The sequence below is a fragment of the Takifugu rubripes genome, chromosome 3, assembly GCF_901000725.2.
Source record: "Takifugu rubripes chromosome 3, fTakRub1.2, whole genome shotgun sequence".
In the NCBI taxonomy this organism is placed as follows: domain Eukaryota; kingdom Metazoa; phylum Chordata; class Actinopteri; order Tetraodontiformes; family Tetraodontidae; genus Takifugu; species Takifugu rubripes.
Window position 1 is genome coordinate 906,079 of NC_042287.1, and position 16,244 is coordinate 922,322.

Below are 16,244 nucleotides of genomic sequence, written 5' to 3' on the forward strand. Positions count from 1 at the left end.
TACAAAAGCAGCTACAGCAGCAGCAGCTACAGCAGCAGCAGCTACAGAAGCAGCTACAGCAGCAGCTACAGCTACAGCAGCAGCAGCTACAACAGCAGCTGTAGCTACAGCAGCAGTAGCTACAGCAGCAGTAGCTACAGAAGCAGCTACAGAAGCAGTTACAGCAGCAGCAGCTGCAGCAGCTACAGCAGCAGCAGCTACAGAAGCAGCTACAGCAGCAGCAGCTACTGCAGCAGCAGAAGCAGCAGCTACAGCATCAGCTACAGCTGCAGCAGCTACAGCAGCAGCTACAGAAGCAGCTACAGCAGCCGCTACAGTAGCGGCTGCAGCAGCAGCGTGGGCTTGTCTGCCTCGGCCACCCTACCTGAGGTGTGTGTGCTCCCTGGCTCCTGTCCTGGCGTTCTGCTCCATTTCAGCTAGCTGACACTGCCTGTGTGTGTCCTGATCTCAGTGGGCTGTAATACTGTTAGCAGGTGACTCAAAGGTCCCCCTCACCGTCCTCTCCCCCTCTCTCTGAAGACACACTGATGAATCACATCATTCTTCCCATTTAATTTATTATGGTGTCTGTTTCTCATCATGTTCTGCTTGAATCTTACAGTCTTACAGTCAATCTTAAAGGTGTCAGAAAACCATCCTGGTGATTTGATGCTGGACGCTTTCATTCGTTTGCATTGTGTTCTGACTGCTTGTCGGTCCATTGTTTGTACATATGTTGTAATTTTGTGTGTTCTGAAGTGGCAATTATCCTCAAATAGATGTTACCCTTTTCAAAAAGTTGTAAGGCATATTTTTATACACGCCAATATAATATTTTATATATGAATTGTTGATTTATTTAATGAACTACAGTATATTGCCATGTATTTTTATATTGTCAGTAGTTTCTTATTTAAAGACAGATTATTTTATTTCATATGATGGGAACCCCTTTATGGAAAGACTCATCGCGTTCCTCAGAGCTCTACTCAAGTGCTGCATACTTCACAGATAGATCCAGTGTGTTTAATGTTCTTTTAATTTATCTGTTGTTTATTTCACAGCTGAACCTCCATCTCTTGTGTTTTGCACATTTTAATGCTGGTCTGGCGGAGGGGACGTGAATGAGAGCTGTTCTGTCCTTTCTGATTTCCTCAAGTCCTTACAAGGGTCATGTGACCGTGTGTCATTCCCATGTTTCTGAACAGTCTTGTGTATATGTGTGTGTGTGTGTTGTGATGACAGGCGGAGGGACCTGTAGCGTCTGCAAATAGGAAAACAAACATAAACAAAATGGAGAAGAATTAAACATATATTAATACAACAAAGCGTACGTGTGTGTTGATTCTGTTCAATACGTCAAGGTCGTCGGCTCGACCCTTTGCTCCTGTGGTTGATGGTTTCTTCCCATCGGTCACATGACACACTGGACAGCACCTCCAGTGGCCAAAGATGACCAGAGACGGCGTCCATTTGTTTGTACATCAGTTTATTTTATTAAAATGACTTAATTTTGCCTCTGATCCTTGACTGTTACCACGGAAACTGCACAGGGTCCAAACTAGGGATGTACCAATCCCAGGAGGAAGTCGCTCAGAATCATGAACATAGTTTATGTTTAGCAAACATTCCTTTTAAAGTGGTTTTATTTCTGACTGAAGTCCTGTTTTAACCACGTCTGGATTTTCTAATGAAAACAATCATTATTATTATTATTATTATCATTATCTAGCACAGCAGTGACATCCGCTGAGTGCCCGCCTATTTTCGGGTCACCTGACCCAACACAGCCGGTTGTCATTTGCTCCGCCACGTGTCAATCACGAGGTTAGCGCATGGTTTAAAATAACAGGACGTCCCGGAGGGGCGGAGATGGTTGGGTGTCCGCCTGTCGATGAGTTACCGCGTCACCAAGAAAGTTCAGGGGTGATTGACGTCGCAGATTTAAACGTTTAGGGTTATAAAAACGCCGTGGTGTAACTGCCGCTCCGCTTTCCTCCGCTTTGCCCCGCTCGAACCCACCCGGGAGGTGCGTCGAGTTTGACGTTAGCACCAGTAGCGACCCTCCTTACTGGGGAGTCGGGAACGCTGCGCACTAGGAAGTCGCGTCACTGCCGCAGTCATGGCTGCCGTCGGGAACTCGGGAGTCACTTCAAGTCCCATGGTGATCCTGGCCCCCAAGACCAAAACAAAGAAGAAGCACTTCGTGCAGCAGAAGGTGAAGGTGTTTCGAGCCAGCGACCCGATCCTGAGCGTCTTTATGTGGGGCGTCAATCACTCGGTGAGTCGGCAGAAGCTAGATGCTAGCACCATTGCTATGCTAACTCCATTAGCAAAAGTTAGCAGGTAGAGTCCTGGTGGGGGTTACAGCAACATTTAGCCTCTTCTGAGTAGCCGTTTATACTGTCCAGCTAGCGAGGCTTTAGGCTGATGGACACCCCCAAACAGCGTCACACCCACCTGGACAGCGGTTGTCTCTGACTGGACCGGGACCGTTTCATAGCTGGACTTGGACTGGGTCGGCCTGTGTTTCCAGCTGGGGTTGAGGATATAAATTCCATTTAGGAATGAACTGAGTGAGTTTTGGCCCGTTGACCTTCGCGGGTGTTTAATGTGACCTTTCAGTCAGGTGTCGGCGCTGATCCCTGAACTATAATCCCCTCTAATATCAGGAATCTAGTTGCTCACAACAATAAAGAAAACACTTATTTACATCTCCCAGATCCCAAATGAAACTTTCCAGCTGAAACTGATCACATGTTGTCCATGGAGGTTCTCGCCCACCCAGGTCATGCTGGACCATTAAGCTCTACTGGAGGGTCAACTGGGCTGGTGACGGTAACTGGAAGATATTTGGCCTCCGTCTCTGACCAGCTGGCCCGGACTATTGTGCTGCTACTGGGTCAAAGGGCAGAACGTCATTAAGGCTCCCTTTGTGTTGCTGTCCCGAAATGCCTGACCTTTGACCTTGAGGTCCACATCTTGACATGTGTGGCCAGTGAGGACCAGATGTTTACTGTGCGTCTGAACGAAAGGCGCTCCTTTCTGGTTCTGTGAGGGGTTGGAGGTCCAGACTGCACCCAGAGCTGCAGCTGGTCCCACCTGAGCGTTGCTGCTGTTTCAAGGTCTCCTTTTTTCCTCAGATCAACGACCTGAACCAGGTCCCTGTTCCTGTCATGCTGCTGCCTGACGACTTCAAGGCCAACAGCAAGATCAAAGTCAACAACCACCTCTTCAACAAGTAAGAGCACCTGGTCATCCAGAAGACACAGTCTCCTCCTCCTCCTCTTCCTCACCTTCATCTCGCTGTCCTCTACAGAGAAAATCTTCCAGGACATTTCAAATTCAAGGAATACTGTCCGCAAGTCTTCAGAAACCTGCGGGAACGCTTTGGTATCGAGGACCTGGACTATCAGGTGTGTCCGCGTGGTGAACTCTTCCCTCAGTGAGGATGATGATGCTGAAGGCTCTCCTCCCCGTCTGTTATCAGATTTCCCTGACCCGCAGTCCTCCGACCAGGAGTGCAGATGACCAGGGAGAAGGTTTCCTGCTGAACTCATACGACCGCACGCTGGTCATCAAGCAGATCTCCAGCGAGGACGTGGCGGACATGCACAACATCCTGTCAGAGTATCACCAGGTGAGCAGATCCAGGGGGGTCTCCGGAACCTTTGTCTGAATGTTCTGGCGGTGGCCTCGCCTCTCAAGCTTTATCGGTCCTTGAAGGACTCGACCCAAATGGGCCTATTTTTAGATCTGCTGGAGCAGCAAGTGGAGTGAGCAGGACAAAGGTTCCAGCGCTGCTGGGTCAGTGATCACGTGGATCCTCAAACTGGGTCTCGGAGGTGGGTTCGGCTGCTCGAGGCTGGTCCAGCGGGTCCTGTTAGTGGGGTCAGGAACAGAGTGATCCAGAGTCCTTTGGTGCTGCTCGGTAGAATATCAACAACAAGGGCGGAAACACTCATTAGTCCAGGGAGAACTAGTTAATGACTGCAGTCACCAGTTCTGTGTGTGTGTGCGTGTGTGGGCTGATGTGAACAGTAATAACTGCTGAAGGTCTGTCAGGTCTTCCATGGTCCATAGAAGCTCCTCAGAGTGATCAGAGCTGAAGGTGTTCAGGGACTTTACAACCTACCAGGATAGTCGGTAACTGCAGAGCAACAGTCCATAGACCAGCCTCAGAGACTAGTTAAGGCTGGTCTTTAGCCGAGGAGTTCCTCCTATATCTGAGGAGTTCCTCCTACAGCCGGGGCGCTCCTCAGGAGACGACCACACACTCAGTGATGAGGAGGATCCAAGTGATGAAGCAGATGTCACCTCGGTGGTGATGGAACAGAGCAGCTGAAGTCCTGTTTGTGTCTGCAGCACATCGTCAAGTGCCACGGCAGCACTCTGCTGCCTCAGTTCCTGGGGATGTACCGAGTCAGCGTGGACAACGAGGAGACCTACCTGATTGTCATGAGGAACATGTTCAGCCACAGACTGGTGGTCCACAGGAAGTACGACCTGAAGGGTTCCCTGGTGGACCGTGAAGCCAGTGACAAAGAGAGGGTAACAACCCTTGGACCTTTTGACCTTTCTGCTCGTGTTCCTCCGGCCTAAAGAGGGTTTTGTTTGCTCACTGTAGGAAAAAGAGCTTCCCACCTTCAAGGACATGGACTTCAGGAACAACATGCAGAAGGTGTATGTGAGCGAGGAGGAGAAGGAGAAGTTCATGGAGAAGCTCAACAGAGACGTGGAGGTAAATCAGCTGCTGTTGCTCAGCTCTGCCACAGGGCGGCGCCATCACCGCTAGATCAGAAGAACGTGTCTCCATTCATCAGTTCTTCTGCCACCTTTCATGTTTTCCAGCATTTTCCATGATTTTATTGACTGACTGTTATAATAGGGGTACAATTCTAGGCTGTGGGGGGTATTAGTGACCAGGCTGAGCTATGACGAAGGCCCCCCTCCTGTCTTGTGCTGTAGTTCTTGGTGAAGTTGAAGATCATGGACTACAGCCTTCTGCTCGGCATCCACGACATCGGCCGCGGGGAACGAGAGGAAGAGGCGGACGAGGCGTCCAACGAGGACGAGCAGGAAGCGGAGAACGGCCTGGTTCCAGGCGCCACCGTGGGGTCTTACGGCACCTCCCCAGAGGGGATCGCTGGCTACATGTCCTCCTGCAAACCTCTGGGCCCCGGAGAGTTTGACCCTTACGTGGACGTGTACGCTATCAGGAGCTGTGCAGGTCAGTGACTCCGCCCCCCCGTGCCGCCTCCTCCTCGGAGATGTGGAGTGTTCACCTGCAGGTTTGTGTTCCTCGTGCCAGGAGCTCCTCAGAGGGAAGTCTACTTCATGGGTCTGATCGACGTCCTCACCCAGTACGACACGAAGAAGAAAGCCGCGCACGCAGCCAAGACGGTCAAACACGGGGTGAGTGTGGGGGGGCGGGGCTTGATGGCGGCCGCCGCGCTAACCATGTGTCTGTGTTCCAGGCCGGAGCCGAAATCTCCACAGTCCACCCTGAGCAGTACGCCAAAAGGTTCCGTGACTTCATCTCCATCATCTTTGCGTAGCGCCGCTTGGTAGCGTCGCCCGACGGATCCTCCCCACTGTGATCCGAAGATCACGCTGTAGCAATATCACTCACTACTGACGCGTTTATTTATTCCAACGTGGACTCGTTTCTCCAGATGAAGCTCTGAGAGCAGGGGAGCCAACCCTGGACCTCCAGACCGGGAGGGGGGCCGGCTCACCTCCCTGTGGAACTCCTGCAGGCTTCACATCCACCCCACACGTCTGTGAGCCCAACCCCCTTCGGTGAGGCGGCTCCTCGCCTCCCTCTTCCTCGCCCTTCACGTGCGCGCGAGGGGAGGCGGGCGCGACTGCCGCGGCGTGCTGGGATGTGTGTGTGAGGGTGGCGGCGCCCCAGCTCGGCTGAGGCTTTGATGTCTGTTTGATGCTTCATTACTGCACAATCAGCTTTTGGACCAAAATATATTTTACAAAGATCCTGAAACGTGTGGGACTCTTTCTTTTCACCGGGGGACACGCCGGTTACCATGCCAACAGGTTTAGGGCGCTCCACCGGGTCAGGCTCACGCTGTCACATTGACCTTTGACCCCCATCCCAGTTTATTTTGATGGCGCTTCAAGGAGAGAAGAGGTGTTCTTGCTGACTGGTTCCTTCCTGCTGGACCGGAGGACACGGAATGTGCTGACTGGTTTGTCCTGGACACGCGGCTCCAGACCGGATGAACAGGCGGACGGCGTCTGTGGAGGGTCAAAAAGACTGAAGTGCTGACAGCTCCAGTGGCCTGAAGACCATCCAGGGACAATCACGGTGGACACTGAACACACACACAGCAGGATATCCTGCTGTGTGTGTGTGTGTGTGTGTGTGTGTGTGAGTGAGTGTGTGAGAGAGAGAGAGAGAGTGTGAGTATTAATGGGAGGTGGGAACTGTTGATGGCTCACATCATCTCAGCATCAGAAGTGGACACTCATCTGCAACCATTAACCCAGAGTTCTCCAGAACTGCCGAAGCGGACCGAGCATCCTCGTCCTCCTCGTCCAGAGCAGGTAAAGTCCACATCTGCACTCAGTCTCATTCCAGCAGTTTCCTTCACCCCGGGACTTGAGCTGTGGACCCGTTAGGCTCGGGTTCCAAAGGTTCCCTAAAGCTGGTCCTCCAGGCTGGGGGTACGTTCCTGTCAGGGAGGTGGTTGTCAAGGTCGGTTGAACGCTTCAGAACATTGAGGACGTGTTGGTCCACCTGAGTCCGGCCTGTTCTTCATGATGGAGGTGACGTCTGAGTGAACCTTCTGAGCTGGGAGAGCTTCCAGAGGAGACTTTCACCACCAGGGATCAGAACCACCTGTCCAACACAGATTTGAGTCAACTTGCCCCCCCTTCCTCCTCCTCCTCTTCCTCCTGCACCCGCTCTCCCTCTCCCCCCTCTTCCTCCTGCACCCGCTCTCCCCCCTCTTCCTCCTCCTCTCTCCTCCTCCCCCTCTTCCTCCTGCACCTCCTCTCTCCCCCCACTTCCTCCCATCCTCTCCCTCCTCCTCCCCTCCCCCCTCTCCCACCCCCTTCCTCCCCCCTCTCCCACCCCCTTCCTCCCCCCTCTCCCTCCCCCTTCCTCCTCTCCCTCCTCCTCCCCTCCCCCCTCCTCGTCCTCTCCTCTCCCCCTCCCCTCTTCTTCCTCCACCCCCTCCTCCTTCTCTCCCCCCTCCCCTGCCTCCTCCTCCTTCTCTCTCTCCCCCCCTCCGTTACATAAATTCCTAATCTGATTAAGCTAAACTAAAGGAGAACTGTGTTTTCCACTGCAGACCATGACGGCCGCTGAGCTCAACCACTCTCTGGACCACGACAACGAAACGCTGTGGACTTGGCACAACTGCGCCATCGAGTTGGATGAGAAGTGGCGCCGCATCTTCCTCTTCCTCCTCTACCTGTTTTGCTTCATGGTGGGCCTGCTGGAGAACGCGCTGGTCGTCTGGGTCAACTGGCGGCGGCGCCACTCTGCCAGTGGCGTCCTGTTCTGCATCATCAACGTTAGCCTGTCAGACCTGATGGTGATCCTGGTCTTGCCATTCTTCATGATGGAGGTGACCATAAGTGATGTGTGGCTCTGGGGCCGTTTCCTCTGCAAGGTCACCAACCTCATCTACTTGATCAACTCCTACAGCAGCTCCTTCTTCCTAGCCTTCATGAGCCTGGAGCGCTATCTCTCCCTGACCAGGCCCTCCTTCCCAGCCTTCTTCCCGGTGGTGGGCCGGCGCCGCTGGATCTTCTGCGGAGGACTGTGGGCCCTTTCCTTCTTTCTGGCTCTGTTGGAGAACGTCCATGTGGATCTCCTGGAGTTGGACGAGCCAGGCTGCTACCTGATGCCTGAGAAGTTCGAAATTCAGTGGTTCGTCTCCATGTCCGTCCTCCGCCTGTTCTTCCAGTTCCTGCTCCCGTCCGCCGTCATCATCACCTGCAACGTGCTGATCGCCCGCGCGCTCCGAACTGCCCCGGACGTCCAGGACCGGCGGAACCTGTGGCTGGTGCACGTGTACTCGTTGGTCTTTGTGATGTGCTGGTTCCCCTTCCACCTGGCCACGTTCCTGATGGTGCTGGATGAGCTGTACCACTTCTTGTTCAGCTGCAGGATGATACAGGTCCTGTACTTCTCCTTGAGCGTGGTTGACGCCATCTCTCTCCTGCACTGCGTCGCTAACCCCATTCTCTACAACTTCCTGAGCAAGAGCTTCCGAAACAACCTGATCAACGCGGTGGTGGACTCCCTGCCCCGGGAGGCCACCCAGCCCCACGTGCCCAACGGGGGAGACCTGGGAAAGCAGCGGAAGCTGAGCAACGCCAGTACCAGTCAGTCTGATGTGGGCTCATAAGGCCTGTCTGGGGGCTTCCTGCTGTTGCTCAAAGACTTATTTACCAATGAAAAATCACCTTCTAGTTTGTCGTTCGTGGCCATTAAAGCTGCTAGGCTGAGGCAGGCGCCGTGCTATTGTGCCAGAGTAGCAGATAAAAACCTCGGAAAAGTGTGAGAATGTTTCATTTTGTCCTCATTTCTGTGCCTGGATGCTGCTGTCACACCTTTTGATTCAATAAAGTTCTATCTGGACCCACCCAGGAGGTGTTCTGTGGGTTAACTGAAGCTTCACCAGACAAACGGCTCGAGTTTCACACCAGGTTAGCTTCAACATGACCTTTTTAAATAGTAAAAAAAAGAAAAAAAAGCTGTCTGTTGTAGCAGATCAGTGTTTACGACAATTTCCAGTTGTTTTCAAATGACTCCTTCATGGTCCAGGTCTGAATACCGATGTGTATTTATTCCTTCAGCGTCTGAGGAAAATGGGGGGGGTGTTCACGCCGGTCATGTGACCTCACTTCCTGGTAATCGCTAACCTTTGTCGCTGCTGGACGTGCTGAGCTGACACCTGAGTCCACTGGTTTGTTTCACATTCAGCAGTTTCTGTGAAGGATGGAAAGAAAAACATGATCTCGTGTGTGTGTGTGGGGGTGTGGGGCAATAAAAGGCAAAATAACAGGATGAGACAGAGGCCACAAAAGTTCAAAGGTCACGAGTCACCACTTGAATTCTGCTGACAGGGACGTCACAGTACTCGTTGCATCTTTATTACTTTCAAAAGCTTTGTGTTTAAAAAGCATCAAATAACATTTAGACACTGCAGGATCATAAATACGAGGTCAGACAGACGGGACACGTAAATATCAGAGGAAGTGTTCCAAAAAAAAGGTTCCATGGGACAATGAGGCAAAGTCACAGAGCTAACGGGTACATCGCCACCTAGTGGCTGCTAGTGGGAGTGGCACAAAACAAGCTGATGAAGTCAGTCCTCACATCTCAAACCTACTGCAGGACGCCTAAATCCTCCACCACAGCCAGGGACAGAAGCACAGAGGGAGGGGACACCTCCTGATGTCCAGGGAACACCCACGAGGAGTCCAAGACGGACTGCTCAGTTGTCCATCGTGGGCAGCGGCTCTTTGGAGTGATCGTTGTACATGAAGGTCTGCTCGATGGTGAAGTCTGCTGGCAGCTGCTCCTTGTGCAGCTCCATGTGTGAGGACACCGACTTCAGCGTGGAGAAGTAAAGGCCACAGACCGTGCAGCGGTACATCAGCGCGCCGGCGTGCGTCTTCAGGTGGCAGATCATGGTGGAGCGGCCTCTGAAGAAGCGCAGACACACCTTGCACTGGTAGGGTTTCTCCCCAGTGTGGATGCGCAGGTGGTAGGTGAACTCCCCCGAGTGGGCGAAACGCTTCCCACAGTAGCGGCAGCGGTACCATTTCCCACGAATGGCTGCGGCTCCAGGCCCCCCGTCTTGTCCCAGACTGCTATTGGCTAGGACACCGGAGGACAGGCTTTGCATCGACCCTGGAAACAACTTCTCCGGAAAGCTGAAGCCCAGTCCGCCCATCTTTGCCAGACTGCTCGGCTCTCGTGGAGAGGAGGAGCAGCAGGACGTCACCCCGAGGGGACTGTCCACACATTGCTCAGCTTTTCGTTTGCCCAACGAGCCCCCCCCTGCTCCTCCAGCCCCCGCGGACTCCATAGAATGCAGGTTGAGGTGATACTGGAAGGCCAGGGTGGAGCAGAAGGTCTCCGGGCACAGGAAGCAGTGCAGCTCCTCCGTTCCTCGGGGCCTGAGGGCCCTCAGTTCCTGCTCCTTGGTGGCCGCCGCCTCTGCATGTGCAGCCACATGTTGGTCAAGCAGAAGGTGATCGGTGAAGCAGCGAGCGCAATGCGGGCAGCCGAAGACGGACACGGAGAGGTGAGTGAAGGCGTGCCAGAGCAGAGCGCACAGCGAGGCCTGGTGGAGGTGGCACACGGTGCAGCTCAGGCTCTGGGGACACATGTGGCTCAGGAGGTGGTCTCTGAGGGTCTGAGGGGGACATTTAAACACTCAAAGGACTGAAGGTCAACAGAATGAACCATTTTCTTAAATATTTATACCTGGAAGTCTTTGCTGAGGCTTCTGGAGCACACGACACACTGCAGCTCTGTGCCGGGGCCCAGGCCGCTGCCGCCCTGCGGCAGCGCGTAGGCGGCGGCGGCCTGGCGGTGATGACGCAGCAGCTTGTTCTGGCTGCAGAACTGCAGGTGACACATGTCGCAGGTGAACAGCTGCACGCCCACGTGGGTCAAGGTGTGGGTGACGCCAGTAGCGCGGTCGGCAAGTGAGGCCCCACAAAGTTTGCAGAGGCCAAGTTCGGTCAGGTGGGTGAGAGCGTGACCTCTGATGACCTCTGGGTCTGCTCGCAGCGGCGCCAGGCACGCTTTACAGGACAAAATGCTGACCTGCAGAGGTAGGGGTGGGGTGGGGGCGTTAGCGGTCACGAGTTGCTCAGACAACTTTCATGTTGTCGTAACAAAATGCAAAAAAACGGAACAAACGGCACCAGAACTATTCTGACTGACTACCTGACTGCCTGAGGCTCCGCCCTCCCCGTTCTCCAAACACACCAGATCGTCTTCCTCTTCATCGCCCTCCTCCATGAAGGTCTCCTCATCGCTTAGCTCTATGATGTCGACTGCCAGCTGCCTCCACTGCTCCTCTTCTGCTCCCTCCACCTCCTCGAAAATCCCACCATCCCTCTGGACCTCCTCCAGGTTTGCTGTAGGTTCCTCGGAAGCTGTTGAGCCACAGGCCTCCTGTGGCGCTGAGGAATCTGGCAAGGAAGAGGACTCGCCATCAGGAACCAAACCCTCACAGCCACCTCCAGCCTCGTTGGGCTCCTCCTCGCTCTTCAGCTGAAGAGCTGGTTCACCGGGCAGGAGCCCACCCGCCGACAGGCCCGGCTGATTCTGGCTGCTGGTTGGAAGGCTGTGTCCTCCAGGCGGCTGATGATGGAGCTGTCCATAGCCAGCGTGTGACTGGACGTCTTCCGTCTTGACGGGGAGCGCCCTGCTGCACTCGGTCAGAGCTGTTCTGGTCTGGAAGAGAGGCGAGGGCGCGGCAGCAGGGGTGGGAGCGGCAGATGAAGACAGGGACGAACAGGAGGTGGCAGATGAACAGGAGGCAGAAGCTCCTGTGGATATAGCAGCAGGTAACACACTGGGGTCTGACTTCAGGTCCACAGAACCACTGACTTTACCGTTTGCAGAAGATCGCAAGTCTGGAAAGGTAGCGTGACAAGCCCTCACCAGCTCGGCAACGCCCAACCTCTCCGCCATCTCGTACAAGACGCCAACATCGATGAGGTCCGTGAGGATCTCGCCCGTGTAGATGAAGGTCAGAACCTTCTCAAAGTTGGCCGGGGAGATAAACTCCAGAGACAAGGCGGCGGTGGGCGGCGCCCCGGTCCGAGCAAACAGACTAAGGAAGTAGGTCCCGGCACAGGCCAGCACCGCTCGGTGAGCTGCAAATGTGCGGTTGCCAACACGAAGAAACACATCGCAGAATTGACGCGCCTGTCGGCAGCGGTTGAGTTCTGCCAGGAGGTTGGCAGCGTGGCCAGAACCCCGCAGCTGGATCCTCATCCCTGCTGCTTCAGCTTGGTACACCGACGTCCAACTGCAGCAAGACAAGAATCAGAATCAGAGTACTTTATTGATCCCTTTAGGGGGTGTCCATTAGGGAAATTAGCAAACCCTGGGAATAAAATTCCAACTTAAAAACAGCAGCGGGAATTTGCATTTTAATCATTTACAGACCGAGATACGATCAAGAAACAAGGAAAATGAGACAAATAGCAGCTAACAGTATTAAATTGAGAGGATATAAAGAGGAGAGGAGGAGGAGGAGGTGTCCACAGTGCTTTAATGCCCTCCTATGTTAAAATAACGCATCCCTGCATCATTCATGGAGATTCTCCTCGTTTAACATGACAGGCGGCTCGTTTTGGTTGTTTTTTTTTACCTCTGTGGGTGGCGGAGAGTTTTTGGTTGGAGTGACAGGTGGGATTTTGCTCTTTGTGCCCCCACAGGTTGTTACATCCATGTGGGAATGGGGGTCCGTCGCTCTAGCATGGTCCTGGCTTGCGCTTGGGTTAGCTTCAAGCTTTCCAGTCGGCATGTTGGAACTCACTCTAACTTTATTTGTAGTTTGGTGCGCAGCAAACGGATCAAACAATTAGTTTTGTCGGAGTTGTGGCTAGATTACGGGCCGCTGCTAAGAGCAGCCTACCTACGCCGCCATCTTACCCCGGAACACAACACACTACTTCTTCTTCTTGACTTTATACTGCAGCAACTATCAGCGCGTGTTGCCTAGTGGCCATTGCTGGTAACTACAACGTCTTCCAGTAATTCAAAAGGTGCGCATGCTTCCAGTTCCACTTCAATTTCTGGATCAACCGTCTGTAAATATCTATAAACACCCAGAGAGTTTTTTATTCTAATGTGATGCCATTTGAACCAGAATTGAATTTGTCTTTGAAAATGAAGATTTGTCAGCAAATAATGTGAGTGTGTGCATGTGTGTGTGTGTGTTAAAGCAGTGGTCCCCAACCTTTTTATCACTGCGGAACGGTCAGCGCTTGACAATTTTACTGCGGCCCGGGGGGGTTGAACTGTTGGATAATTGTGCCCACAAAGACTCACAAGCGCTACTCTTTCCTACTCGCTAGGATAACATTTAAACATCCCTTCAAAATAAGCTACAGATATGCTACAAAGACAAATATAAAGAACATTTTATTTTCATGGAAATTTTAACTCGCCATAACGACAAATCAATGGGAGCCCTGCACTTGTTTCTCTGCAATGAGACGGTCCCATCTGGGAGTGATGGGAGACAATGACACCCCAAGTGTGCTGCTTATGCCTAGTCTACTCCATTGTTTTGTTTTAGTTGCTGTCACCGCAGAAAATCCCGCTTCACACAGATAGAATGTCGGAAATGGCAACCGGGTTTTCAGTGCTGTGGTGGCGATTTCAGGGTATTCTGCCGTGACTTCAATCCAGAATACTGGACCACCAGGTACGATGCTCTCTGCAGTGCTTTCACATTTACTGATGTGGTGGCCCTTCTTCTGCCCATTGTGTTCCTGTTTTTTTTCTTTCAAAATACTCCAGGGGCTTGTCTTTTAAACTAGGGTGCTGGCTCTCCAAGTGGCGAAGTAGTTTTGAAAGCTTCATTGCCTCATTAGCAAGCCGGTCGCCGCAAATTACACAGCGTGGGCTTGGTATGCGGGAATCACCTACCGGGATAAATCCATATTTTCACTAGAACTCATGATATTGTCTGTTAAAAGCTTTCTTTTTCTTGGAAGAGGGCTCTTCTCCCATCTCTTGATTGGGGCTTTTCTTTTTTGCAATTTTTTTTTTTTTAAAGACGTTTGTTTCTTACTCATTTTGCTCACTTGTCAGAATCAGAATCAGAATCAGAGTACTTTATTGATCCCTTTAGGGGGTGTCCATCAGGGAAATTAGCATCTCCAAAAAAACGTACAGCACTGTACAAAATTACCCACCACCATTACACACCATTAAACCTATCAAAGATAATAAAAATAGGGTGAAATAAGAAATAAAATAGAATAAATTAAAAATAGAATATAAATATAAAATATAAAACTATAAAAATGGGTTCAATTTTGGCATTTAAGACGTAACCAAGAGAATCCGGTCATTTCCCCAAATCTTATTCAAAATAAAAGATCAATCAGACTCAGCTAATGCATAAAATGGAAATATTTAATTATTTCTTGTGCGGCCCGGTACCAATTGATCCACGGACCAGTACCGGTCCGCGGCCCGGTGGTTGGGGACCACTGGATTAGCTCTCAGCCGAGACAAAGGCTGTTTCCGAAACTACCCCCTATACTCTACATAGTGCACTCAATAGTGTGGACGCCATTTTGAAATAGTGTCCAAATTGTTAGTGAGCATCGCTGTACCCTATGTAGTGCACTCAATGTATCCCACAATGCACTGCGAAAAGTAGTGTACAAGCGAGCACCCTAACTCGGAAAATGTATCCCTGATGGGATACATTTTTTAACGTAATTTCTACTGTGCGGTTTGATATATGACATTTTTGGAAATAAGAAAAAAAAATTCAGTAGGGGTCCAATATGATCATCTTAAAATATTACAACATAAATGTGTAAAAAAATAAATAAAATAAAAAAAATAAATAAAAAATCAATCTTCACTGATCCCCCTGCCCCTCACTTAAAATTGTTCTTCGGAATCGTCTGTTCCTCACCAGGCGACATAATTTCAATAAAAGAATATTTACAAAGATGAAAAGTAGCTCTGGAGCCATTTTTTGATAAAATATTGCTTTATTAAAATGTTTTCACTACAGCGGAATATGACTTGAGAATGTGCCATCACTTCTTGGCTTGAAAATGTCAAGGGACACTAATTAGTTTAGGTAATAAGTAATTATTATTGTATTATTATTGACATTCATATTTCATTTTATTTTATATAGTTAATTATAGGGTAAAATATTGCATTTTCATAAAATGACTGCTGTATGTATTTCTCATGGGTTAAAAATAATTAAATGGAACTGGCCACTTTTCCCGGCGACCGGTTCGTAATTATTATGCAACACCATGACATCACTTTACGTGCACTGTAAATGACGCCGTTGTCTGAATACTAACTTTAAATTCAGAGCACTACGTAGTTCACTCAATCCATGTCCCTCATGTAGTGACTAGTGAATAGGGAACGAGTGTGTGGTTTCGGAAACAGCCAAAGACAGTAGCACTGAAGAAGACTACATAGGAAGGAAGTGTAGACCAACAGGGAAAAAGACAATCAACCAAAAGAGAAAGAGGAACTCATCACTCTGCCACGAGAAAGTCAGCTCATCAATCAGCCCAGAGACAGCAGAACCTTCAATTCAAGTAATGTGTACCTCAAATGATGATCATCATGTGAATGGCAGGAGGAACTATTGCCTTTATTGCTCCAAGCCAACATCAAAAATCTCACGACATCTCAAAACTGTTCATTGCAATAAACGGGAGGTTGCAAAAGCACTTTATTATCCAGAGAATTCCAAAGAAAGGAGAGTTCGACTTGCCATTCTTGCCAAAATAGGAAACTTTGCTCACAATACAGATGTAGTGAGAAAGGAAACAGGACATCTTGTTGTACGATACCGAACAAAGAAGATCAGACATGCTAACGATTTTATTCACTGTGCACATTGCCAAGGTCTTAACTTAAAAAAGACATTATGAAAACATATGAAATGCTGTCACAAGAAGCCAAGAGAGGATGCACCTGAAGCTGGCTGAAAAAGAGTTCGATCTCGGTGTGCTCTGACCACACCTGTCAGCGTTGAGATTAGTGAAGGCTTCCAGAAAATATTTACAAGAATTAACTATGATAAAGTGTCACATGCTATTCAAGAAGACAACTGCATCCTGCAACTGGGACAATATATGTTCAACAAACTGAAGAATAAAGGGAGTAATGAGGACTATATAAAGCAAAAGATGCAAGAAGCTGGAAGACTGGTCCTCGAGGCTCAAAAGGTTACGCCACTCAAGAGATTGGAGGAATTTTTCCCACATGTAATACAGTGAAGAAGATGGCAGGATACAATCTACAATTGTTTTAATCCTACAGTCTAAAAAAAATATCCAGTATAGTTGAGAGTGATGCTATAATCATGGGTGATAATGTTATGACAGAATATGCCAAAAGGTACAGATCTGCAGCATTAAACACCCTAAAAGAGGAAAAATGGAATATGCCACAGATGCTACCTTTTGCAGAAGATGTGACAATCTCTCCCACTCCGAAAAACTATGCTGCCCTAGCTCAGGTAATGCTTGCTTTA

The 16,244-nt window shown here is 50.4% G+C and overlaps 3 protein-coding genes across 4 annotated transcripts; 2 read left to right on the forward strand and 1 right to left on the reverse strand.

Annotated features, from left to right (window-relative positions):
- Positions 1-1,847: 1,847 nt before the first annotated feature.
- Positions 1,848-5,978, forward strand: pip4k2ca (phosphatidylinositol-5-phosphate 4-kinase, type II, gamma a). The gene is made up of 9 exons (XM_003976101.3): positions 1,848-2,260; positions 3,123-3,220; positions 3,299-3,395; positions 3,470-3,619; positions 4,345-4,530; positions 4,607-4,720; positions 4,948-5,209; positions 5,291-5,394; positions 5,457-5,978. The coding sequence occupies exons 1-9, from the start codon at positions 2,102-2,104 to the stop codon at positions 5,535-5,537; spliced, it is 1,251 nt and encodes a 416-aa protein (XP_003976150.1). The 5' UTR covers positions 1,848-2,101; the 3' UTR covers positions 5,538-5,978.
- A 158-nt stretch (positions 5,979-6,136) lies between these two features.
- gpr182 (G protein-coupled receptor 182) lies at positions 6,137-8,596 on the forward strand. Its single transcript, XM_003976107.3, has 2 exons — positions 6,137-6,543; positions 7,293-8,596. Exons 1-2 carry the CDS (start codon positions 6,430-6,432, stop codon positions 8,355-8,357), a joined length of 1,179 nt encoding a protein of 392 aa, XP_003976156.2. The 5' UTR covers positions 6,137-6,429; the 3' UTR covers positions 8,358-8,596.
- A 447-nt stretch (positions 8,597-9,043) lies between these two features.
- On the reverse strand, positions 9,044-12,657 carry zbtb39 (zinc finger and BTB domain containing 39). 2 transcript variants are annotated; one of them, XM_011616996.2, is made up of 5 exons: positions 12,354-12,657; positions 11,590-12,008; positions 10,916-11,523; positions 10,448-10,792; positions 9,044-10,376 (listed from the first exon to the last, which is right to left on the reverse strand). In XM_011616996.2, the coding sequence occupies exons 2-5, from the start codon at positions 11,972-11,974 to the stop codon at positions 9,450-9,452; spliced, it is 2,265 nt and encodes a 754-aa protein (XP_011615298.2). In that variant the 5' UTR covers positions 11,975-12,008; positions 12,354-12,657; the 3' UTR covers positions 9,044-9,449. The 2 variants fall into 2 exon arrangements, with proteins under 2 accessions (XP_011615298.2, XP_011615296.2); XM_011616994.2 differs by having other exon boundaries at positions 10,916-12,008.
- Positions 12,658-16,244: the final 3,587 nt, after the last annotated feature.